Source organism: Bos javanicus, chromosome 18 (assembly GCF_032452875.1).
Source record: "Bos javanicus breed banteng chromosome 18, ARS-OSU_banteng_1.0, whole genome shotgun sequence".
NCBI lineage: Eukaryota > Metazoa > Chordata > Mammalia > Artiodactyla > Bovidae > Bos > Bos javanicus.
The window spans coordinates 10904902-10921396 of NC_083885.1; the positions used below are offsets into that span (position 1 = coordinate 10904902).

The 16495-nt window shown below is 53.8% G+C and overlaps 1 protein-coding gene across 2 annotated transcripts in view; it reads right to left on the reverse strand.

Annotated features, from left to right (window-relative positions):
* Positions 1-1040: 1040 nt before the first annotated feature.
* Positions 1041-16495, reverse strand: part of MEAK7 (MTOR associated protein, eak-7 homolog) — a 61133-nt gene continuing 45678 nt past the window's right edge. For both annotated transcript variants that reach the window (XM_061386894.1, XM_061386893.1), the window contains 7 exons: positions 13676-13857; positions 11970-12200; positions 11473-11617; positions 7294-7722; positions 4344-4462; positions 2693-2872; positions 1041-2208 (listed from right to left, as the gene is read on the reverse strand). In XM_061386894.1, coding sequence (XP_061242878.1) covers positions 2095-2208; positions 2693-2872; positions 4344-4462; positions 7294-7722; positions 11473-11617; positions 11970-12200; positions 13676-13834 — 1377 coding nt within the window. In that variant the 5' untranslated portion in view covers positions 13835-13857 and the 3' untranslated portion in view covers positions 1041-2094. The remainder of the gene's footprint in view (positions 2209-2692; positions 2873-4343; positions 4463-7293; positions 7723-11472; positions 11618-11969; positions 12201-13675; positions 13858-16495) is intronic.

A 16495-nucleotide genomic window follows, 5' to 3' on the forward strand; every position in this document is an offset into this window, starting at 1 on the left:
GGGACGGCGGAGCCTGGCGGGCTACCGTCTACGGGATCGCACAGAGTCGGAAACGCCTGAAGCGACTTAGCAGCAGCAGAGAATTTAAAGCATCCTTCCTTCAATAGAAAGAAAAAATTTTCCGAAAAATAACTGGTGGGGAAAAAAGTTAACAACAGCCATGCTTTGAAAAGTTGTTTAAAAAGTTGTTTAAAAGCCATGTGTTAAAAACTTAACACAGAGCACTTTTCAGCCCTTCCTTCCAGCACCTTCAGGGAGCCTGATCTGTCTCCTGATACGGGAGGGAGACTGCCTCCCTTAGAACCGGAGCTTTTATCCCCTTTTATCAAAGAACAAATTCCTCATGTGTTAAAACTAGCACTGCGGGTTTCCCAGGCCCAGGAGGGGCGTGGTTCCTCCGGTCACCGGTCAGTGCGCTCAGGCCCTCAGCTCATGTGGTCCCACGGCTGCCCCACGCCCACGTGCCCTCCACAAGGGCACATCGCCCGGGTTACCAAGCGCCTGGGCCGGGCACCTGCTCCTGTCCTATAGCTGAGCTGTCCTGGGAAACCATCAGGCCCCTGGGCATGAACTGCACTCTTGTGAGAAGAGGCACAAAGCAGGAAAATACAGGCCCGGACACCTCCAGCCTCTCTGACAGCCACAGACAGTAAATGGTATTGAATGGACCTTTTAATATTAGCGAGGTATTATTCCACTGCATTTTTATAAAAGATCTGTAACAGACTGAAGACTCGGGGCCTAATTCTTCAGATTATGGTGAGGATATCTGAGGATTCTAACATCCTGTGTCTGCTTCCCATCAGTCAGGAAGCCACAGAATGCACCTGAGAAGCTGTTAAAACTGGCTGTTTTATAAGGAAAGTCAATCAGGACGGAGCATGCGTGTCACTGTCGCGAGCGTGCGTTTCCTTGTGAAGGCCTGTTTGCAAGGCCTTCTGCTTGGGGCTCAGCAGCAGGTCTCATGAGCCTCCTGTAGAAAACGCAAAGCCCACAAGTGCACACAGCTCGCTTCGCTGTGGCTTATAATCGGGGCTGACTCGAGAATAAGGCAGCATTTATTGTCAGATCTGCAGGACAGCATGGAGCAGGGGAAGACAGAGGCAGGTGTCTTAGGGCCGAGCCTGCAACACCCCTGAGCTTGAGTCTCAGTGGGTCAGGTTCTATGAGCCACCCCCGAGGGACGGGGCTGGACTGGACGGGGCCCAGCCCACCCACATCTCCGCTAGCATGGCAAGGTCATTGTTTACAGCAAGTCCACAAGGCCGAGGTACACACCATCCCCTGGGGGGCAGCATGGGGTGATGCTGGAAGGCCAGGAGCCAGGCCGGTCCTGTCGAGTGGCTCGCCCCCAGCTCCTGTGACAGGCCACACGTGTATCAGCATGACTCTCGGCCCTGAGTGTGCCCACATTTACATCAGAAGCAGGACCGCCACTCTGCTGCTCTGCTCACCTCCTGGTTTCCCATGCGCTCCGAGCACAGACCCACCTAAAACAGCTGACAAAGGCCGACATCCAACCTTACTGAAGACCCAGGTCACTGTCACCTTCAAAATCTCCTGCTATTTCCCCCATTAGTACTCTGCTAACACTTTTTTTTTTTTTAGAAATATAGAAATTCCGTATCAGAGGAAGCTACTCCCCAAAGCACAGGAATTCCCAGCTGAGCACGTCTACCCTTGACAAGAAGAAACGGAGCCTCAAGGCTCTTAACTGGGGGGCCTGAGCAGAGGCCCAGTGACCCCCAGCAAGTGGAAACTTCCCCCTTCACCACTGCAAGAACTCCAGTCCCCAAAGATGGCAGTTCCAGCCAGTCTCAACATCTCAGCGTCCTCTTTGGATTTCATCCCTAGGGACGAGCCAAGTCTAAGGATCAGGTTGCTAGCTGTATGCTCAGGATTCCAGGGGGAGACACCCCCACCGACGGACATATGGCAACAGAGGAACTATACTCTGTGCGGACTGGGCACCGCCGGGACCGCTGGGACGTGACCCGCACACTCTGGACCAAAGTCAGGCCTCCACGGGACACGGGAGGGTCGGCAGGCTGCGTTCCGGCTCCAGGGTGGCCCGCGCCAGCCATCATCACGTCATCACGGCTCATCGGGGACCTCCCGGAGCCCTTCGCTGTGGCGGCCCCGCCCACTGGCTTCCAGCAGGGCCCGAGCCTCAGGGTCGATGTCCAGAATGCTCCTGGTTTTCCTGACCTTGGGAAGAAGGAAGGAGGGGTGTGTTCAGCGACCAGAACCAGCCGGTGACGTCCCACCGCTGGCATGTTTCTCAGAGCAGATGCGGGGCCCTATTGATGCCACAAGGGAAATGCAGGAGGCAGGGGCTATGGCCCCGCCCCCACTGTGTCCCCCCAACCCTGGGAGGCCATCGCTGCGAGGTGACGCGGTGCAAGGAGGCCAACAACTCATTGTTAAACCTTGGACTCGGAAGGGACCCCAGACCCTCCTCAGCTTGCAAAGGAGCCCCCATCCATCTGGGACCCCACCTCCCTGGGGTGGTTCTTTTAGAAGACCCCCCACGGATCCCAGACAGGACTCTCCGCCCAGCTGTGCACCCACAGGCATTCCTCTGGCCAGCGATGGCTGCTGGAAACAAGTCTGGGAAAAACCATCTCCAGGTGGGGTGTGAAAGGTGTGCAAGGGATCAAACCGAGAGAGGGGAGAAGCGCCCCAGACTCACCGACTCTGCCTTTGGGGCCTCTCCCACCGCCCACACCTCCATCTTCTGGAACTGGAAGTCCTCCTGGGCCGACAGCTGAGGGCTGCCGTACGTGGTGCACGTGGGCTTGGCCTTGCTGTGTCCTTTCCCGAAATCGACGTCGATCCACAGCCCAAAGTAACCGTGCTGTCCTCCCATGCCCTGCGGGGGGAGGCGCATCAGACCCCGAGGCCCACCCCAGCCCTCAGGCCACAAGGGCATGTGGAAGCGAATGCAACTTTCTTCTTTTTTTTTTAAACTGTGAAATAATAGGTATTGGTACAACTGAAGGATCCCACTGCAGGTGCCTAGAACACTCATCCAGGTGTCCTGAGACCCACCCAGCGGCTCTTTCTCACGGGGCTGCACTGGCAGGAAACACAAGTCAGGACCTCCCTGGTGGTCCAGAGGCTAAGAGTCTGCACTCTCAGTGCGGGGCTGGGGCTGGGTTCCATCCCTGGTCAGGGAGCTAGATCCCACACACCACAGCTCAGTTCGCCCCCACAACCGAAGACCCAGCGCAGCCAAACAAATAAAATATCTTAAAAGGAAATGCAAGGGGCAACAGAGGACAAAAGAATGCAGACGACCAGACCCAGAGGCTGCAGTCCATAACACGAGGGGAGAGCTCCACCCAGCACTCGCGGCTGGGAAACCCGTGGCCAGGCCCCAGGCCCCTGTGCTGGAGCAGGCATGCAGGGGCAAAGGAGGACGCTATCCAGCTCTAGGCGAGAGACTGGTGGGAACAGAACCGCTGTTCAACCTCTCTGGTCCCCTTCTCTGGGTGCCACCTCCACCCCCGCCTCTACCCCGGGGCCCTCGGGCACGGAGTTAACACTGAGCAAGGGACCAGGGCAGTCTCCAGCCGCACTCAGGGGCCGCCTCTCCCCGCCAGCCGACTACTGACCCCCTGAGGCCAAGACCCTCGCCCCTGTCGACACTAAAGTGCCCTTTCAGAAGGCGTCTTGGGCCATCGGGGGGCCCGAGGGAGCCCCAGAGAGAACCGGGGAGGAGCCTGGGGCCCGTTCCACACCGATGAGGTGGACCCACCTTCCCCGCCCCTCAGCGCTGCAAAGTCAGGACTGGAAATTTCCCAAGAGATGCTTTTCACTAAGCAGCGGGGAAGAGGAGGAGGCTGGGGCTGCCGGGAGACGCCTCTTGCACCCAAGATAAGCATCTGCGCGGGTGCCCATCCCAGCTCCTCGCCCAGCCCTGTCCCCACGTCCCCCACCGTCACCTGTGGGCTTCACCCCTGCCCACTTCTTCCTGCGGCTGAGTCCAGCCTGATGAGTCCAGAGAGCCTAGCCCCGCCCCCGGCATGAGTTCCAGGGCGGCGTCTCCAGCCACAAAGGCCACAGACCAACCACCTGATGACCAGGAAACTGGCGGAACCCGTCGTTCGCACACAAAGCCCAGAAACACCCCAACAGAGGCCCTGTTTTTTCCAAGGGAGAAGGTCGGTCCTGGCTGTCGCTCCCGGCGTCACCACCCCGAGATCCGGGCAGGATGGACTGGACACCACACGCTGCCCGATGAGTAGGCGCGTGCCCCGGGGCACGTCGGGGCCGGGGCTGTCGCCCAGGGGTGGACGGCACCGCGGGGGCCGCGCCCCGCGCCCCGCGCCCATCCTCACCAGGCCATTGGGGATGGTCTGCTGCCCTTGATTCAGGTACATGTAGTGGTCGTTGTAGCCCGTGCAGGTGTACACGGCCATGCGGGGGGAGACGGAGAACAGGAAGCACCTGTCGTCCCCTGAAAGTGAGCAGAGCACAAAGAAGCCGCATCACCCACCGCAGCCGGGCACGGGGAAGAGCAGGAAACGCAAACAGGCCCGCTCAGAGGGCCGAGCTGGAGGAGCTTATCGGGGTCCTCGGTGTGCAGGGGTTGGGGAGGTCCCACATGTAGGGGCAGAGCCCTCAGACCAGCAGGCGGATCCCAGACCCACGGCTGCCCGGGGCCCATAGGATGAGCTGCGGCTGGGAGGCGAGGGTGACCTCCAGAAAGGAATGTGGTGTCTGCCTGCTGGTGACACCGCCCTGCCTCCGAGTCAGAAAGAGCAGCCTTGTCTCCGCGTGGCCACAAAGGGCAGGCGGTCACTGCGGGCCCCGACTGGGCGCCCGCACAGCCTCAAGCGTGCCATTCAGAGAACAGAGGATGCCTGCAGATGCAGCTGGCTGGGGAGGGGGGGCGCACCCAGGGAGAGGTGACCCTCCACTTTCACCTGGGCACAGGCGTGGACATGCTGCACTCAGCGAGGTGCAATCAGAGCTCCAGAAACGTGGAGCTCTCCACCTCAGACTCCTTTCCCACCCCCATGCACTCACTGCGGGGTGGTGACGGAGGGCACACACCCCCACCCCGGGGAGCTCCCAGCTAGGTGGGAACCAGGGATGTGCCCCACAGCTGTGGGATCTTCGCCAGAAGCACTGCCCCACCCCGGTGACAGTGTGAGGGCACCTCACAAAGGACCCAGCTCAGGCACTGGGGAAGGAAGCTCCAGGAAGCAAGCAGGGAGCCCGAATGCGGAGGGCGGACACGAGGCAGGCATTGAGCCCCAGGAGGCCTTAGGAGGACGGCCCTGGGTGGCAGGCGGGCCTGCACAGGCAGAGTCAGGACCCACGATGCTCAAGCCTCCCCTCCAGATGGACCCCAGGGGCCTCCACAGGGACTCAGCTCCTCTGAAACCAGGAAGGACGGCCTGAGATGGAGACGGCCGGGTGAGGGCCCCTCCGTGGAGGAGGGACCCCCGCATGGCAGGCATGAGGGAACAGCGGGACCCCCCAGCTGTAGAGCAAGGTTTGTGGGCGCTGGAGTAGGGGAGGAAGTGAGGTGAGCCTGGGGAGGCCATCGGGACCAGGAGACACAGGGCTGCCCTCCAGGCTAAAGACTCAGGCTTGAGTCCATGTGCCCCAGAAGGATGGGTCTCACCTCAAGTAACGGCTTGGTCCCACCCGCAGCCCCGGGACCATCACTTCCCCTGCTGGTCGCAAGGCTGCCTTTCAGCCAGTGTTCACTGGCTCCTGGTGCTAAGTAAGGTGCCGGGGCCACAGAGCAAGGACCCCATGCTAGTCCATTCTGGGATCCACACCCAGAGGGAAGGGCCACCTGGGGAAGACGACCCTCCACTCCAGGGTGCAGGGCAAGCACCGAGGAGTCACAGGACCTGCAAAGGCGGCAGTCCCACAGGGGCCTCCTCGCCCGACTCCCGCCACCACACCACCCCCCATCACCCTACGGTTTACAGGCTGCCCTCCCCATGGTTCTGGGAACCCCAGCAGAAAGGGTAAAGCACCCCGCCCAGGATGGAGCCGGACTCCGCCCAGCGCTGCAGGCCTTTGGCTGCCCCTCGGCCAGCAGAAGCGGAAACAGAGTGACCCTGTGGGTGTCTCTTCAAGGCACAAATACTTGAGGTGACTGGGGGACCAACAGACGAGAAAGGCCCAGGTCGTGAAAGGCATTTGCGAGGCTGGGCTGCCCCCTGCTGGAATCCTGGCCTCACGCTTCACGACAGAAAGAGCTCACGTCTGAAAACCTGGTAACTGCTTTTTCCCACAGTTCTTCAAGCAGACGAATGAATGCTGCTCTCGTAAATGAAAGCTGGAGACACAGCAGAGCTGACCTTTGGGTTAATACGAGAGGAGCTGGAAGACGTGCAAGTTTCGTCTAGATAGTAATGACTCTCGGGGCTGTTCTTCCACGTCCTCGAGCAGAGCTTCCAATCACAGAGACCCAGCTATTCACCCCCAGGGACCCCTCCCCGTGATGCTGTGACAAGGTGGGCAAGCAGCTCTCTGTCCTAAACCGTGTGTACAGACAGCGGAGCCAGAGTTGGGCTCCTGCGGTCCTCCTGCAAGTCTGGGGCATGGGTGGGTGTCGGCAGAGGGTGCTGATATGGCCGGCTCCCCAGTTAAAAAAAAAAAAAAGGAAAACCCTAACACACCCCTGCTGGACAGCACTGCACCATTTAATGATGCTGAGCTGCTGTTTCCTCACCTGAAATCCAGGGGTGAGGACACCTGTCCGGCTTACCTGACCCAGCTGCTGCTGCTGGTGCTGCTAAGTCGCTTCAGTCAGTCGTGTCTGACTCTGTGTGACCCCATAGACGGTAGCCCACCAGGCTCCCCCGTCCCTGGGATTCTCCAGGCAAGAACACTGGAGTGGCAGGGATTCTCCAGGCAAGAACACTGGAGTGGGTTGCCATTTCCTTCTCCAATGCATGAAAGTGAGAAGTGAAAGCGAAGTCGCTCAGTCGTGTCCGACTCTAGCAACCCCATGGACTGCAGCCCACCAGGTTCCTCCTTCCATTGGATTTTCCAGGCAAGAGTACTGGAGTGGGGTGCCATTGCTTTCTCCGACCTGACACAGCAGCCAGTCTATATAGAAATCCGTTACGTTAAACCTCCATAAACACCGTGCTTCCCCATCCTCCCAAACACGTCTAGAAAAAAACGCTTGGGAGAGGAGACGGAAGAAACAGCGCATGCGCTCTGGCGGGCTCAGAGGTCTCCACGTGGTGGCCGACGGACCAGAACTTGCCAGGAGCGCTGCGCTACCCACGTGGGGCTCAGGCAGCCCAGTCTCACCTTGAAACTGTGGCTTGACTTCCCAGGAGCAGGAGGCGAAGCCTCCGAACACGTGGCCGTCGCTGTCCTCGAGCAGCACCAGGCAGGGCCCCCCGTGTGCGATGCGCCCGCAGAGCTGCGCAAAGCTGTTCCCGTGGAGCTCGGTCGCGAAGAGCAGGCGCCAGCGGAGCCGCCGCTCCTGGGGCAGGTGCGAGTTGACGTAGATGACGGACAGGACGTCCAGGACGCTGGCGAACTCCCGCTGCGGGTCCACCTGGCGCTCGGGGACCAGGGTGGCCAGCTTGAGGGACGAGCGCAGGAGGAGGAAGCCCTGGTGGATGACCAGGCTCAGAAACGTGGCCACATGGTGAGCCCGGAACACCCAGTCCTCGAGCACGGCCTGGTCACAGTCGCGGTCCAACCACTGAGGCCCCAGAAGCTTCCCGCCACCTAGTGGAGGAGAAACCAGCGCTGGGGGGTGGGGGGGCCATGACATCGCCTCCCGTCTGCTTTCCTGAACCTGCTCTGTCCAACACGGGAGCCACGCCTGCGCTTCGTGGGCATGGAGATGCGTGGTGAGTGTAAAATGCACGCCCGTTTCAAAGACTTGGTGTGAAACAAAAAAAGTGTGTAAAATAACTCGTTGTTGTTTCTTTTTTTTTTTTTAACATAGCCAAGGTTAAAGTATATTTTGGAAATTTTCTTAAAATTAATCTCACTTGTTTCTTTTTGCTATTTTCACGTGGTTACTAGAATATTTAAAATTTCACATGTGGTTTGCTTTGCAGTTCACATCCTACCCCTGTTGGACGGTGCTCATCTAAACAACTCAACATCAATGCTCTTTTCTCTGCATTCCCAGCTGCATTTCAGAGGCCCAGAAGACAGTTACACCCTCCCCCTGGGGCCCTGAAACTCCCCACACCCGTTCCTGAGAGGGCTGGCTACACCAAAGCCACTAGTTTAACAAAGCCATTTGGGAAGGATTCAGACGTCCACTGTCCTCCAGCTATGTCAGGGTGGTGGTGGGGTAGTCGCTAAGCCATGCCTGACTCTTTGCGACCCCTTGGACTGTAGCCCACCAGGCTCCTCTGTCCATGGGATTTCCCAGGCAAGAATACTGGAGTGGGTTGCCATTCCCTTCTCCAGGGAATCTTCCTGACCCAGGAATCGAACCCTGGTCACCTTCATTGGCAGGCGGATTCTTTACTGACTGAGCCACCAGGGAAGCCTTACATCAGGGTAGTGGTTAGTAACTTCCTGGGCACCCCTCAATTTATCTGGGGAGAACGGGTTTCATTAACTACAAATTATGCTTCATTGTTCTAACCAACGCCTATGCTTCTGATTTCCGTCTCTTACCTACTAAGAACAGAGGTGGCATGGCAGTGGCACCAGAAGACAAACTATTGGGAATTCATCCATATATGACGGCCTCATATATTCACAGTAGATTGTGTTATTATTCTTTCCAAGTTCCAAATATCTCGTTTAATTTTTCACACTGTGTTTAGAAATCCAGCTTTATAATAAATCAGTAACGCTTTTATAAAATAAGTCAACTTTGTTTTATACGTCAACAAAGCTACAAGATTCACCTCAAGATATTTTAAAATTCCAAGCAGATTGAAATATATACTGTTTCTCCGCCAACAATAGCAGAACACATTCTTCTCCAGCAGGTCTGGAATATTCTTCAGAACAGACCATATGTTAGGCCATAAAGCATGCCTTGATAAACTGAGAAGAACTGAAGTCATGTAATGTATGTTCTTCAATCACACATAATAAAATTACAACTCAGAAGGCAATTTGGGAAATTCACAAATATATAGAAATTAAAGAGTATACCTCTAAACAACCAATAGGCCAGAGAATAAATCATGAAGGAAGTCAGAAAACACTGAGCTGGATGAAAACAAGAACACAACATAGAAAACTGATGAGATTCAGCTAAAGCAGAGCTTAGAGGGAGACGCACGGCCATAAATGCCTATATGAAAAAGAAGAGAGACCTCAAACCAATAACCTAACCTCCTACCTTGAGAAACTGGACAAAGAAAACCAAACTAGACATCGGAATCAAGATGCCAGAGTAACAAGACATAGAACTCACCTCTTCCCACAAAGACATCAAGAACACACCTACAAGACTTCCCTGGTGGTCCAGTGGTTAGCAATCCGCCTGCCAAGGCAGTAGACATGGGTTTGATCCCTAGTCTGGGAAGATCCTACATGACCCAAAGCAACCAAGCCCATGTACCACAAGCACTGAGCCCATGTGCTCTAGGGCCTGCGTGACACGGCTACTGAGCTCGCGTGCCACAACTACTGAAGTCCGTGTGCCTGGAGCCCACACTCTGCAACAAGAGACGCCGCACAATGAGAAGCCCACGCGCCACAACGAGAGAGCGGCCCCACTCAAAATCAGAGAAAGCCTGCATGCTGCAATGATACCCAGTGCAGCCAAATCAAGTAAGTGAGAAAAGAATACATCTACAGGCCGTCGTCCAAAAAATCTACAAAATATAAAAGCCTGCATGCTGCAATGAGACCCAGTGCAGCCAAATCAAGTAAGTGAGAAAAGAATACATCTACAGGCCGTCGTCCAAAAAATCTACAAAATATAAAAGCCTGCACGCTGCAATGAGACCCAGTGCAGCCAAATCAAGTAAGTGAGAAAGAATACATCTACAGGCCGTTGTCCAAAAAATCTACAAAATATAAAAGCCTGCACGCTGCAATGAGACCCAGTGCAGCCAAATCAAGTAAGTGAGAAAAGAATATATCTACAGGCCGTTGTCCAAAAAATCTACAAAATATAAATGCTGGAGAGGGTGTGGAGAAAAGGGAACCCTCCTACTCTGTTGGTGAGAACGTAAACTGGTACAGCCACTGTAGAGAACAGTATGGAGGTTCCTCAGAAAACTAAAAACAGAGCTACCACATAATCCAGTAATCCCACGCCTGGGCACACACCCAGACAAAACTATAATTCAAAAAGATCCATGCACCCCAAGGCTCATAGCAGCACAACAGCCAAGACACGGAGACAACCTGAGTGCCCACTGGCAGAGGAGTGGATAAAGAAGATGTGGTGCATACATACGACAGAATATTGCTCAGCAATAAAAAAGAACAAAGTAAGGCCATTTGCAGTAACATGGATGGACCCAGAGATGATCATACTGAGTGAAGGAAGTCAGAAAGAGAAAGACAAAGAATGATATTACTTATAGGTGGAATCTGAAAAACGACACAGGCCAATACATCTGTGACAAACAAACAAAAACAGATGCACACACACAGCAAACAGATGTGTGGCTGCCGATGGGGAGGACGGATTGGGGGGTTGGGGCTGCGCGTGTATGCTGCATGCACACTTGGTCATGTTCGACTCTTTGCAACCCCATGGACTGTAGCCCACCAGGCTCCTCTGTCCATGGGATTTCCCAGGCAAGAGTACTGGAGCAGGTTGCCATTTCCAATTCCAGGGGATCTTCCTGACCCAGGGATCAAGCCGCGTCTCTTGTGTCTCCTGCATTGGCAGGTGGGCTCTTCATTACTGCGCCATCTGGGAAGCCCGAGGTCAGGATTAGCAGATGCAAACTATCATATACAGCACGGAATAAACAACAATGTCCCACTGTAGAGCGCGGGGAACTATATTCAATATCCTGTTACAAATTATAATGGAAAAGAATATATTTAATCTAAATGAGTCACTTTGCTGTACAGCAGAAATCAACACAACATAACACAATCCACGATACTTCAATTAAAAAAAAAAAAGGAAAAACAAAACTAAATCTAAAGGAATCTAAAAGAAGCAGAAGAAAGGAAATAAAAGACTTGAAGATAAATGAAATAGAGGTTAGACAACAGAGAAAGTCCACAAAGCCAAAAGCTGCCTCTTTGAACATAGCAAGAAGTGAACACACCTTTAGCTAGACTGACCCAGAAAAAAAAGAGAAGGCTCAGATGACTAACATCAGAAATGGAGGTGGAGACGTCACTACGGACCTGGCAGAAATTAGGATTATGAGGAAATACTATAAACAACTGTATGCCAAGGAAGAGATAATCGCAACGGTCCTTCGAGTTTGGAAGACGCACACTTGCTGACTTTAAACTTGAATACAAGATGGCGTGGAACCACGCTCCGACGCCAAGGTCTAGGGACTAGGGCGGGGCACTTGCCTTGAAGCCTCATCTCGGAGCACAGCTGGGCAGCCAGCACCTGCACCCTGGATGGGGAGCCTGGGGGTGGCTTCTGACTCCAGCCTCGCAGCTGCCGTCTGTAGCTTAGCACGTGCACCACAGAGCCAACCAAGTCCTCTGTAAACTTGGAAGATGACAATTTCACCGTTAATCGCACCACCCTTGTACCTCGGACCTACGTCAGATCAACGTGGAGAAGGGCGTCTTGTCTCACTGAGGCCAACGTGGCGGACCCCAGGGTGGGAAGAACCACGTGACTTGGTAGTTATTCAGTTTTCCAATGATGCCCTTGGCTGGTCTAGTTGGCCGACGCCTCTTTGTCCGGGAGTTCTGACCTCAACCGGTTACGTGGTCCAGGGCCCCCCAGGGGGGACTTCTGCACAAGGCCTCCACCAGCTGCTGCATCATCCTGAGCCCCCCACCAAAGGACACCAACACTGCCTGGGGTGGCTGCGAAGTGCCTGGTGGCCCCTCACCTTGTGGACATCTCTCGCTTTCACGGGACCTCCTGAGGCAGAAATCATGTTCAGGATCACGAGACTCTTCTCCTCGGCAGTTCCTTTCAACAGGTGGGACATGGATGCTGTGAACTGCTCCTGGGAGACGCGCTCGCTGGGCCCCTTCGCCTTCCCGCTGCCGTCCACCCTCCGCATGCCCTCGAACAGTCTGGTGACCATCTCTGGGGGAAGAGCGTCCCCCACATAGTCCTGTGGGGACAAGCGGGTGAAAAGCCCAGACAGAGTGCAAGTCAGACACAGTAGGATGACGGGAAAACAGCTAAGGGACCAAGACCGACTGCTGCCAACAGCAGAGAACCTTCCCAGACCCCTGGTGCACCATCTCTGCCCACTAAGGGTGTCCTACCACCCCAGGACCCACATACCTAACGTGTCCCGGCCCGTGGCTCATCTTGGCCATCTAACTCTTCTGTCATCTGTTCCCATCCTGCCCTCCAGACTACCCAGTCTCCCCAGACTGGCCATGTCCTTCCTGCCTCCGGCCACTGGCTGCTTTTCACTCTGCTAACATCTTCTCCATTCTAGTTCCAGCAGCTTTCATTTGCATATCTGAATTTATTTCCACATGGAACATACGGCCTGTGTAGTGCTACATTGGTCTCCTCTAGATTAGGGACTTCCAGATATATTAACTATCTCTCCAAGTTCTTTGTGCTCAATATGCATTGGAAAGTGGGGGAGGGATAAACTGGGAGATTGGGACTGACATATAAACTCTACTATATATAAAATAGGGTTTCCCTGGTGGCTCAGACGGTAGAGAATCCACCTGCAATGCAGGAGACCTGTGTTCTATCCCTGGGTTGGGAAGATCCCCTGGAGAGGGGAAGGGCTACCCACTCCAGTATTCTTGCCTGGAGAATTCCATGGACAGAGGAGCCTGGTGGGCTACAGTCCATGGGGTCGCAATGAGTCGGACACGACTGAGCGACTAACACACACACACACATATATAAAATAGGTAACTAACAAGGAGCTGCTGTATAGCACAGGGAATTCTACCCAGTCCTCTGTAATGACTTATATGGGAAAAGAATCTAAAAGGGAGTGGGTGCACATGTTTGTATAACTGACTCACTTTGTTGTTCACCTCAAACTCACACAAGATTGTAAAGTCACCAGATGGCCCAAAGATGTCTGTGATGTTGCCGCACCCTGAGCACCCGAACACATGCGGTTAAGAGCCCCATGGAGCGGAGCAAAAAGATGGGGAAGTGGGCAGTCACTCCTCGTCAGGTGCACCCTGACCCTGAAACTTCATTATTTTGTTGGGGAAACAACAAAATTCCTAGGACGTCAAACACTTAACAAATCCGGAAGGCCAAGGTGGACTTGAGACTTGGCAGTTATCAGACCCACAAATACAGCTTGGGCAGCCCCTCACCCACTGCAAGGAGAAATCAGGGGATGGTGGTGCAAGAGACGGGAAGCAGTCAGCAACCTCTGGTCGACCTCAAGTGGGAAAAGTCCCCGCACAGTGTGAGATGAAGGCAGAGTGGAGCAGCTGCCACACCGACCACGGAGCCCACAAGGCTGAAAGTAGGTCCGATCTGTTTCTTCTCGGAAAACACATCTCTCCGTGTTTCCACACCTGCCTTCAGGAGCTGAGGGTCAGCAGCAGCCTGACTCCTGCTCCAAATTAAACATGAACTCCCAGCTGTTACCCTTGCCTTCAGTGCCTGCAGAGAGAAGGATCTGGGCGAGGCACTGGAGCCAAGCTTCTCCGACGACAGAGCATCGAACAGCCTGTTGACCTCGGCCTGCTCCGCGGGGAGAAACCGTGAGGAGCACTCCTGTCCTGGGCAACTCTTGTTGTTCCCCATCTGTCCCTGTGGCCGGTGGGACTCTGCAGGAGAGAAGTTCACACCCGTTAGAGACAGAAATCAAATATGTATAGGTGGCTCAGTCGGTAAAGAATCCGCCTGCAGTGCAGGAGACCCAGGTTTGATCTCTGAGTCAGGAAGGTCCCCTGGAAAAGGAAATGGCAACCCACTCCAGTATCCTTGCCTGGCGAATCCTACGGACAGAAGGAGCCTGGTGGGCTACAGTCCATGGGGTCGCAAGAGACGGACACGACTTAGCGACTAAACCACATATATATTTTAACTATTTTGCTGTTTTATCTTATTTTATTGCTGCATGCCATGTGGGATCTTAGTTCCCTCACCAGGGATTGAACCCATGCCCCCTGCGTTGAAAGTGTGGCATCTTAACCACTGGACCACCAGGGAAGCCCCAAATATGTCCATCATAGAAAATAAATGTCAATAATTATATGGTCAAAGTAAGCAACATTGATTTACTTGCAAAACGCAGCAAAAATGCAGACCTATGTAGCGTTTCAATGTGGTAGAAATTATTATTTTTTTAGTTGCTCAGTCATGTCTGACTCTTTGTGACCCCATGGACTGTAGCTCACCAGGCTCCTCTGTCCATGGGGATTCTTCAGGCAAGAATACCGGAGTGGGATGCCACTTCCTTCTCTAGGGGACAAATTAGTTGACACAAATAAAATGCGAAAACTCAATCAGATTCCTCTGCCTTCTCAAAGCCTGCTCATAACCGCCAACCGTCTGGATTTCTTTGTTCCAAAATAGTTTCTAAGCTAGTGTAACTAAAAGGTAGAAAAATCAGGATTTTAATCTAAATATTCATTTTTTTAAAAACCTGAGTTGAAAAAATAATCCATAAGGGTGGATGATTACACATATTTAAATAAAATCAACACCTTGCAAATATCACCTACAGAGCAGAAGTGCCGTGGGACACGTTCTTCCTTTGCGATCCTGGCTTCTCCTGGTGGCTGGGCAGCCTTAGGCAAGTGACCGAAACTCTCTGTGCCCCAGGTTCCTCGTTCGTAAAGTGGGAATAGTCACAGCCCAACCTCAGATGGATGGGATCATGGTGCACACTGACCAAAGCTGTGAGAACCCAGCCCACGCCTCATCTCTGGGAGGGATACTAAAAGAGGCTGGCAGCCAAAGGCAGGTGGCCCAGGGGCTGCATTTGGGTCCCAGACCTCATCACAGAAAGGGGTCCAGTGCAATCCGATGCGCGATTCAGACAGAAAAGCACAATCGAGATGAAACAACCACATAGGAGGCAGAGGGCCACAACCTCCTAACTCCTGTCTTTAGACTTCATCTGGGACCCACCAGGTCAAACTGCTGGGGAGAGGGGCACACCCACAAAGCAACAGCCCATAGGTTCCCCCCAGGTCACATGGAGGGGGCAGGCTGTCCACAATCCAGGTGGAGCGTGGATCACAGACCTCAAGAGGAAGTGGGGTACATGTGGGGCCTTTCTTCTTACTGAAGTGAGATTCACATAACAACATAAAATGACGATTTCAAAGTGAGCAACTCAGTGGCATTTGGTACATGCACAGTGTGGTGAGACTACCACCTCCCTCTAGACCCAGAACATGTCCATGACCCGAAAAGAAACTCCACAGCCATTAGGGGCCACACCCCATTCCAGGCTCCCCAGGCCCTAGCAACCACTAACACGCTGTCCCTGTGGAGCTGCCTGTTCTGGACACCTTGTGTGAATGAAATCATCCAACACGTGGTCTTTGGGGCTTGGCTTTCTTCACTCAGTATAACATTTTAAGGGTTCATCCATATTGTAGCATGAATAGGACTCATTCCTTCTGACGGGTGAGTAATATTCCAGTTATGAAGATACTGTGTTAGGCTTATCCGTCCAGCTGTTGATGGACATTTGAGCTATTTTCTATCTTGAGGGTGCTGTGAACATATGTGTACATGTACTTGTTTGAGTCCCTATTTTCAAACTGGAAGGGGGATGGATATACCTAGGAATGGAATTGTGGGGTCGTATAACCTAATGTTTATTTTTTGAAGAACTACCAAACTGTTTTCCGTTTTATATTCCCAGCAGCAAAGCGTGAGGGTTCCCATTTCTCCACATGCTCTCCAACATTCTTCCCTATTTTCAATCCCACCATTGTGGGGCAGGGGAGGGTATCTGCCCTTCAGAGGAGGTTTCCAGCACAGGGCTCCTAGGAGGGGCTCCAACACACTTGGCTGCTGGAAACGGGGGCTTACACAATGCAGTTTGGGGCTGTCATTCACAGGCCATTTGATCTACATGCTTCCACTTCTCAGCTTTCTCAGCAGCTTAAGAGCTGAAAAGGAAAGCCTCCGGCCCCCGGCTCAGGTTCCAGTCTGCAAGAGGCTTCCTTATCTCTGAGATACAGGGGGCGGCACCAGCTGGTGCCTGGTCTCCTTCGGGGGGCACAGCCCAAGCGGCCTTGCCAAGGCAGACCCGTCCTCTTTGTCAACTCTTCTAAGAGCCCAAGAAACCACCTGATCGCGTAGGACGTGCTGAGGAGATGAGCCATCTGCACTGTTCTGACCGGGAAGGGGGCTGTGGGTTATTTTGGGACCCAGCACAGTGACCTGATCTGCCTGTGGTTTTGCTTCTGCTTGTTGCCACCCCCACTTTGCTTACATTACTGG